The sequence below is a fragment of the Phyllostomus hastatus genome, unplaced genomic scaffold, assembly GCF_019186645.2.
Source record: "Phyllostomus hastatus isolate PE091 unplaced genomic scaffold, TTU_PhHast_1.1 phas_contig_209, whole genome shotgun sequence".
NCBI classification, from domain to species: domain Eukaryota; kingdom Metazoa; phylum Chordata; class Mammalia; order Chiroptera; family Phyllostomidae; genus Phyllostomus; species Phyllostomus hastatus.
In genome coordinates this window covers 18,282,563-18,292,426 of record NW_025333735.1, presented here as the reverse complement: position 1 = coordinate 18,292,426, position 9,864 = coordinate 18,282,563, and the positions used below count along the sequence as shown (strand labels likewise).

The 9,864-nt window shown below is 34.6% G+C and overlaps 1 protein-coding gene across 1 annotated transcript in view; it reads left to right on the top strand.

Moving 5' to 3' along the window:
* The first annotated feature begins 240 nt into the window (after nucleotides 1-240).
* Nucleotides 241-9,864, top strand: part of IL23R (interleukin 23 receptor) — a 63,007-nt gene continuing 53,383 nt past the window's right edge. The window contains exons 1-3 of the mRNA XM_045835564.1: nucleotides 241-302; nucleotides 1,401-1,501; nucleotides 3,557-3,853. Of these exons, the coding sequence (XP_045691520.1) occupies nucleotides 1,432-1,501; nucleotides 3,557-3,853 (367 nt within the window). The 5' untranslated portion in view covers nucleotides 241-302; nucleotides 1,401-1,431. The remainder of the gene's footprint in view (nucleotides 303-1,400; nucleotides 1,502-3,556; nucleotides 3,854-9,864) is intronic.

The window sequence follows — 9,864 nt, the reverse complement described above, 5'->3', positions numbered from 1 at the left end:
TTCTTGAACAAGACAGGTAATTTTAAATGAAGCTGAGAAAAAAAAAAGTATTGGCAAAGCAGTTCACTTTCAGTAATCTGGGTTTTCCCAAATAGTGACAGAAGAACCAGTCATTTTGAATTGGACAGTTTGAGTTCCTCTTCAAGAATCTGAAATGTAGGTCAGGGCTTTGCTGACATTTCCATTTGCCTCAGAGCTGAAAATCTGAAGCAATCACTGACAGGCAGGCAGTGGGGAAAGAAGACATAGACATGATGGGCCAGGTTCTGAAGTGGAATTTTGTGCTTCAAACAGACTGAAAGGTAAAGAGAACGCAATCATCCAAATATTTAAAAGCAGCTGTATTTCTTTTTGAAAATATATGGGCAAGGTTATTTTCTCTTATAAGTTCTTGTGATATTTTATACGGTGGTTACTGATGAAAGTTGAATCTATAATATTATCTGACACCACATCACCTTAAATAATAATTATTGTGTATATTCTATTAGGTGAGTAGTTACCTTTTGACTAGAAACATTTTAGGGTTTGGGTTTTTTTTTTTGCCTATTATTTATAAAGAGGAAACCTACTATTGTTAACAACTTAAGAAAGGGATCCCTACATTCACGAGTCATGAGAACACCAGTTTTTAAAAATGTTATCAGATACTTTATGCTATTTGATGAGACATGAATTTTGTTTTGTTGTTTTATATAGAAGGTCCAAATTTTATTAAACAGGCAAAGTAAATGAATAATGTTGGTTATTGAATAACTGAATTATTAATAATGTAAGAAACTGATTAACTGAGTAATGTAACTCCAGTTGTAAACTCATGGCAATTTCTTTAATGTATTTGTTTTATATTCTGTATGGATGAAAGAGCTTTTTGTAAGTTTAACTGGTGATAACACAATTAAGTGAGACTACACAATTGTCTCACTTCATCTTTCTTCATTTTAAATGTCTTTTCTTTGGAGACCCTGAAATTTCTGATTTTTCCAAAATTTTACTCATTAAATTCTGATATTTCTGGAGCTTGACAGGTGCATGATCTGGTCAGGAGGAAAATTCATCATTAGGAATGAGAGCAGAAAGGTATTTCTGATGAGACAGATTAGGTAGGAGGAATTATATTATGTCAAGGGTCAAAAGGTCGTACTGAGGTAATTCATAGTGATTTTTGAAAGGTATAAAATGCCATTCTTCTGCTTTACTTCTCAACCTATACTATACCTCCTCACACACCAGTGACTTTTTGCTGTTTTCCTTCTTCTTTCCTTTCTTCCTTCCTCCCCTCCTCCCTTCCTTCCTAATTAAAGTTCCTCATCAAAGATGATAACTGCTAAAAATTGTAATGCCTTTTATTATTTTATTAAAATATTACAATTTAAACATTTTTCATATTTTTCCTTGAGGGGAACAAGGAGTTTTGTGCTGCTTTCAGTCATGAATCAGATCGCAATTCAATGGGATGCAGTAATAGCTCTTTACATATTCTTCAGTTGGTGTCATGGAGGTACAGTATTTGAATACCTATTGTTATAATTCAAATGAAATAGAGTGTCTAATGTTCTCAAGGTATTATGCTAGGATCTCTGAAGAATCAACAGTTGTTATATTGGGAAAAATTATATGCACATAAAAATTATGTAGAATCAAATAAAGAAGTCCAATCTCTCTCTTAATACAGGGTTCCTTTCTCAAGTATCCCTAATGGACAGAATGTGAACTCATATATATAAATTTCCATGAGGAAGTACATATTACTTTGAGTTGGCATGGTCTATCTCTGAACTATTATAACTGTTTTATGATAACCCATCAAACATTTCCAATTTTATTCAATTCCACAAACCATTTGTTAATGGTTATTCTGTGTCATGTACTGTGCTAAGCCTTTTATTCCTCACAACTTTGTGCAGTAATATTATGTATTATTATTATTCCCATCTTATAATTTATACAAATGTACAAACGTCTGTCACTATGACAGACATGAGCAGTTTTGAGAACTCCAGGAAAAGGATCTTTAGACAGGACAGCCATTTGCATTTAGGAGTTTTTTCTTTCTTTTAAAAATATTTTATTTATTTACTTTTAGAGAGAGGGGAAGGGAGGGAGAAAGAGAGGGAGAGAAACATCAGTGTGTGGTTGCCTTTCATGCACCCCCTACTGGATACTGGCCTGCAATTCAGGCATGTGCACTGACTGGGAATCAAACCAGCAACCCTTTGGTGTGCAGGATGGCGCTCAATGCACTGACCCACACCAGCCAGGGCATATTTAGAAGTTTCTATTGCAGGCAATGGTATCCTGGGTCGATGGCAAGGACTCATTTATTGGGTGACATGTGACATCAAGGCAGGGTTCCTGCCTCAAGAAAACTTTGCAGATGATGCAAGTTACTCAGAGTAGTGACAAGTGCAAAACTCTGTTCCACAGGTTGGGACACAATTATATTAGAGATACAGAGGTAGCCTCATCATCAGAACTAGAATCCTTCTAGCAAGATATTGGATACTTCCAGAGTCAGACCAACACTATCCAAGATTTAGGGGAAATAAGTCACCAGTTGCTTTTGCTGGTTTCTTGAAAATTGTAAATGGTATGGCATTAGAGATCTTTCAGCTGTCCATCAGAAATTATTTTATATATTTTTGTTCAATCTCTTATGAAAAAGTTAATATCATCCAGACTACCTTTTCCAAGTTTTCTACTAGAATATTGTTACCCCCTTTCAATAGCTTCCTTGAAATAACACACACACACACACACACACACACACACACAATTACCATGTTTAACATTCCTCTGATCAATCCAAGAACTCTATTAAAAAGAGAAGTTAATATATAGAAATATGACTTATTCTTATGTAATCCATGTGGATTCCTTCTGATTAATGATCTTTTCTATGTACTGAAAAATTATTGACTTACTAAATCAATTGTAAGATAAGTGTATTTCTCTTTAATTAATCCATCTATTTATTTCCAACATATTAAATATGTTGCTTTGCAAATTTTTAACTTAAAAAGTCCTGAACATACCCCATATTATTAAATTAAGGATGAATTTTAAGTTGTTACCAAATAGTAGATTTTTGCCATAAGTAAAAGTATAGTTTTTTTCATTAAGCTCAGAATTTTCTGGTAAAATTAGCTTTTATCTACAAAATAATGAAAGATTGACTGATAGCTAAAGAATGGGGTTTGGATTGTATAGTGTCACGTGTTATATCTAATCTTACCTTTCAAAAAGGTGTAGCCTCATAATGCCTCAGTTCTCTGCTATAAAATAAGACAGCTAATTATATTTGCTCTTTAGACAGAGAGGCTTAAAGGCTGACACCAGTCTTATATCATGCTGCTGAACCTTAACAGAAGCATAGTACAAATACATGATAATAAACTAATCAATTTAAAGATATACTTAGTCCTAACATTTTTTTCCCAATGGAAATCATTTAATAATAAAAAAGAATAAATTTTAAATCTAATAACTTGTTCTTTTAAATCTACTGTTTTAATATTTTACATGGAATTTATTACTTTAATCTATTTATTTCTAGGAATTACAAATATAAAATGCTCTGGCCACATCTGGGTAGAACCAGCCACAATTTTAAAGATGGGTATGAATATCTCTATATACTGCCAAGCAGCAATTAAGAACTGTCAACCAAGCAAACTTTATTTTTATAAAAATGGCATCAAAGAAAGATTTAAAATCACAAGGATTAATAAAACAACAGCTTGGCTTCGGTATGACAACTTTCTGGAACCACACGCGTCTTTGCACTGCAGTGCTGAATGTCCTGGACATTTTCAAGAGACACTGATATGTGGAAAAGACATTTCTTCGGGATGTAAGTGTTGGGGGTGCATTCAAGGTCCAAATGAAAGCTGGTCTAACAATTAACTGGTAATTACCAAGTTGTCTAAAAATAGAGGCAATTTGATATAGTTTACTTCTTATACTAGTTTAATATGGGAGTTGCAAGCTTAAATGTCTCCAGGGGCCAGACGGGTGAAAAAATGAGTTACAAAGGCTGGTGGGGTCCCCGCAGAGAGAAAGGCACATACCCAGTCCACTGCACACAGCCATGGCCTAGCTCCCGTACTTGTGAGGGCTCAGTATTCCTAGATTTTTGACTCTTCAATAGAAGACAGAAATACGAATTTTTAATGTAAGCTCTACAAATTTTACAATATTACCAATGCATTCAAACAATTTTTCAACACTTGATTGGCCGGACAAAGCATACCTGAGAGACAGCAACCTCAGGTTTTAAATGTTCTTTTCATCTGTTTTTTGCTTTTTTTGTTGTTGTTTTTATTTTTCCAAACGAATATCATCAACCTTGAAGCAGACACCACTGTGAAATTTTGAGGTTAAGATTTAGGGAGAAAAAAACAGTTGCAAAACTAGCTGTGTGTTCCTGCTATACTCCTTACCAGCTGTGTGACCTGGGGCAAATTGCCTACCTAATCTGAGCCTCAATTCCATATCAGCAAAATGAGGCAAATTATATTGACTGTGGTAAGCACTCAATTTTAATAATTTATTTTAAAGCATATTTTACACTGTAAAGTACAATGCCAATGTACCTAAACCCTTAAAAATACATCCTTTGGCTTCTGATGTAGTTCCCTGCTTCTAATCCTACTGCCCCAATTGAGATTCATTGTGTTTATTACTTTAATTATTAAGAAATAAAATGATCAAGTTAATCTTAAAAATATTTGCTTAATTCAATTTGTGTTCACAGCATTATGAAGATGTTTAAATTATTAGAGTAACATGGGCTGATTTACCTAATGATAACCTTAATTCTTGGTTCTACTATTATGAAGGATAGATCAATAAGCACAGCACTGTTTTAACAGATATTCACTCCCTAAGGCATCTGGGCCCATTAAAGGGCTCAGTAAAGACAGAGGCTTCGGGCCTTTGCCACATTCTTTCCTCCATACTTATAAAGCCACATCTGAGTTCTTATTTCCTCACCTCCAGACCTTACCTAGTAAGGGCCAAACCACTCAGACCCTAGAGTGAATAACTGAAAAGCAGGAAGCTTCCTTGTTTTAAAATAAAACCATAGTCCCACTTAACTCTGGTTACCTGATCTTGCAAGATTTTCAAAAGCGAGAAGAAATACGGGAGGTGGTGGAGGTAAACTGAGGAAGACATGTAAGTAGTAGAAAAGGAAGTAGAAGTTTTGGAGTCAAAGAATAAGGCTAGCAAATGTATGACTTAGACTGAGAATAACATGAAACTTTGCCCTAAATTGTGGGAATTGAAACCACAGGCAGAAGTCTTATCTGATATATGAGGACTCCTTACCTTGTCCACATCCTCAGGAAATATAAATAAGCCCTTGATGCTTACTTCACTATATTTATACTTTGGAGTGAGGGTGGGGGTGTTGAAATACTATACAAATTTTTCAGAGTTGCAAATAAGCAACTTCCACATTTATGAGAAAAGGTTAGTTTTTTTAATTTAAGACAGAGAAAGAAAAGAGGCAAAAGAAGCATGGTCTCCTTCCCTGTGTTGCAGTTTGGATGACAGATTACTACCAGTAGTTCTCCCCGTGTTGGCGAGGGCCCCTCCCTCCCTGCCACCCCCCCACCCCCCCAAAAAAAATTGGGTGGCATTTAAGGCCAGGGTATAGTCTCTGCTCTCCTTCTAGGACAACACAATAGAAGCACTTATTTTCTGCAAATGGCTGCTTAGAAAGAGCATCACTTTTTCCATTTATTTACTTTGTGAGTTCTCACATAAACCTGTGGTTATGAGTGTGAGATTGTAACTTCAGGTAAAAACTTACTCAAACCCCTGGATTCAAGAACCTCTGCGTTCCTGGGTTCTGCATTCTTAGTAAACAAAGCTTCCTACTTAAGTAGGCCAAAAAAAGATTTTTGAGGGTTTTTGTGGTACTCTAGAAATTACATTGCTTTCATTGGATTACTTTGATCACAGGATATTCGTCCTGTGAGCTTCACTATGTCAATTTATTGTTACCATTTTAAGCAAAATGATTATATGTATATTTTTAAACTGGAGACAAGTCTTAAAAGAGAGAAGATAAATGAGTCATTGCTTTCCCTGAAAAGTTATCCATATATATTTAAAACGGCCTTTCCTTTAATGTGTAATTTGTGAAACACAAACTATTATTATCACAATTTTCATTTTTAGTCATAATTTTAAGTACTTCTTAGATTTTTATCAGTGATTAAATGCATGCTTATTATGGGAAGTTTTTTCTACTAGAATAACACCAATTATGAAATCAAGCAGTATTAGATGTCTTTATGCATTTAAAAACAGCAAATTAAAATAAACCATACACAGAATAATCACATTGTCACTTAATCATTTATTTAAACATTTAAACATCTTTGACTTAATTTTAATCATCTTTGATCTCTACTTATCTTGATGAAAGCAGACTTGTTATCCAATAAAGGCCTGGAATATTCATCTTTAACATACATGCTTAAGTATCATTACTGACACAATTAGGCTGATCTGTGCTTTCCTTGGAAGAGTGATCTTTGCCAGGAGCATAGCATCTCTCTTCATTTTAAGTCTTCTTATTACTATCACTTTGTGAATCAAGCCAATCAATTCATGAAACACACATTACTGAGAGTTTGCTATGCCCCCAAAATGTGTTAAATGCTAGGAATTCAAAGAAGAGAGAATCACAGACTGCTTTCAAGAAGCTCTCAGTAAAAAATGATCCTTGGCTGGACTCTAAATTAATAAGAAACCTGGCCTTTGATTAATGAGTGCCCCAATAATAGGGGAGAGATGGCATTGACAGGAAAGAGCAAAAACTTAAGCCTCCTTTGTATATATTTCAAGGTATTCTCTAGTATCTGGCTGTAGAGCAGGTTTTTATTTCTGAACATTGAATAACCTGGCAATGAGATCTAACAATGATTTGGTCTTACCCTCATTACCATACTCACATTCTTATCTTTGTATAGCTTCACATTAATGTTATAAATATTGTGTTTATTTGTATGTATGTATATAATCTATTTGATCTTCTGCAAAAGTAATTAACCACCAGACATTTACAACCCTGAGCATTCACTTCATAGTGAATGCTATGGAATAAATAAGATATCCCCAAAGATTGACAGCTGTCTTTCATGATTACTAAATCAATGATACCCTGTATCTGAAACCAGAGAATAAAAATAACTTCAGTACAAATCATTGTAATCATCAAGGGACTGTAACTCAATCAATATTCAGAATGACTTAATATCTGTTTCCACAACTACTTCCTTTAAGGTACCAATAAAATTTAAAGATTTCTTTATCCTACTTAATGTCCTATATCTCCCCATTGTACTCAATGCTACAACTCACCAAAATGTTATAAAGTATATTAGTGCATTCCTATTGTTTGAAAATAATTTTTAACTACAAGATCAAATTACAGTCAATGCATAAAGTTTTAAAAAATTTAGACCAGCAAAAAGAAACACCCACCATTTTTATAATCCCACAATATCACCACTAATAAAATCCTTTTTCAATAAATTAGAATGTCTTTCAAATTTATCTCCCCCTGCTTTCTCTGTCTCTCAAATGAGACCACTATACTATACTATTTTATAATCTGCTTTTTCACTTTATCATATGGCCATTACTTACTTATTAAACTAATTAAATGCATACTTAACTTGTACTCTACATTATTTTATGATGTATTTTAGCAGTATATTATAGTTTATTTAATCTTATTTTGGGGTATTAAGGTTGCTTCTAGTGTTTTCATTATTACAAACGATAATTTAAGGGCACATTTTTAGCCAAATATTTTGTATATCTATAAGCATCTCATTAAGGATGCAATCTTAGATGTAAAATTGCTGGGTTGCAAGATATTGTTCCAGCTTTTAAAGATTATGTAATGTAAAGTGTTCTCCATAAAGGCTGTAGCAATTTGCACAAGTGTGTTAGAGGATTTCCTGAATCTGTTCCAATACTGGGGATTACCATTTTTTAAAATCATTGCTGTCTTGATAGGTGTAAATGATATCTATTATCGTTTCAATTTACAATGAAGATACATTTTTCATATATTTAGTTCTTATTTTACAAGTAATTCTTGGTATGTGATTTGCAGGTGAAGCACAGGAGTATATTTAGATTTAACATAAATCTTTGGGTATGACTTCAGATGCATCAATGTCTGTAGTTTTTTTCTTTACAAGCGCCTACTCTGCTAATTTGGTTGTTCTCTGGGTAGTATAGTTTCCCAGGCAGGATTGCACAGGTAGGCACAAGCTCAAAGAGCCACACCTGAAAAGTGAGTACATAATTAGCACTCAATATCTCTACACTTCTTTTTTTAAATCTTTTTCTTGGTAATTTATTATTAGGTGACATAACTGAAAATTTCAAGTGCTGTTCCATAGCTGTTGGGGTTTCATCAGCTCCAGAGGCCCTAAGGACTCAAACAATGTCATCTGAATTCTCTGATCTTTTCCCATCTCTTGGGTTTTGTTTTCCCCTGTATTGGCTTCATTCTTAAACAGTTTCACTATGACAGCAAGATGGTCACCAGCAACTCATAGTTACTCAGAGATAGCAATTTCAGGGGGAAAGAAAGTCCCTCTTTTACGATGGCTCCTGAAAAAGTCCTTTGGAGAAATCTGATTGGTTCATCTTGAGTCATGCGTTCATTCCCAACGGAAATTCATATTTGATTAATCTGCCTAAGTGAAGGGTATCCTTTCCTGTGGAACCTAGTGACTGACAACCCTTGGAATAGAGAAGATATGAGGTTAGGAGTGAGGGAGATGTCAGTTCTGAAAAGGGACAAATGCTAGCAGACACAAACTAACAATGTTCTCTATAACATGACCATTCAGAGAAAGTGGTGAGAAGGGGTGGGGGAAAGGAGAAAAAGAGAACCTTGAAATAATTTTGTGATTGCTAAATTTTTTTAAAAATTTGTTGTTTACTATGGTAAAATAGACACAAGATAAAACATGCCACTTTAACCATTCTTAAGTACATAGTTCTGTGGTATGAAGTACACTGTTGTGCAGCCACTACTACCACCCATCTCTAGAACTCTTCTCATCTTGCAAAACTACAACTCTGTATCCATTAAACATCAACATCCCATTCCTTCCCACCCACAGCTTGGGCAACCACCATTCCACCTTCTTTCTCTATGACCGACTATTCTAGGTACCTCATGTAAGTGAAATCATACAGTATTTGTCCTTTTGAGTCTGACTCATCTGTGTTGTAGCATATGTCAGAATTCCCTTTCTTTTTAAGGCAGCATAATTCTCTGTTGTGGTTATGAACAATAAACTTGTACTTATTTGTTTTTTAATTTAATCTTTATTATATTTTTTCCATTACCATTTAGTCTCCTTACACCCCTCTCCCTGCAGCAATCACCACACTGTTGTCCATGTCCATGAGTCCTTTTTCCTTTTTTTCAATCTTTCTATCCCCTAACCTTCCCTTCCTGACCAGTTGTCATCCTGCTCTCCATCTATGAGTCTGTCCCCAATCCCCTTGTTAGTTCAGTTAGTTCATTAGATTCCACATGTGAGTGAAATCATATTGTATTTGTCTTTCTCTGACTGGCTTATTTCACTTAGCATAATGTTCTCCAGGTCCATCCATGCTGTCACAAAGGGTAGAATTTTTTTCTTTTCTATGGCTGAGTAGTAATCCATTGTGTAAATGTCCCATAGTTGTTTTATCCACTCATCTACTGATGGACACCAGGGCTTCTTCCATATCTTAGTGATTATAAATAATGCTGCCATGAACATAGGCATGTTTATGTTTTTTTGAATTAGTGTTTTGGGTTCCTTCGGATAT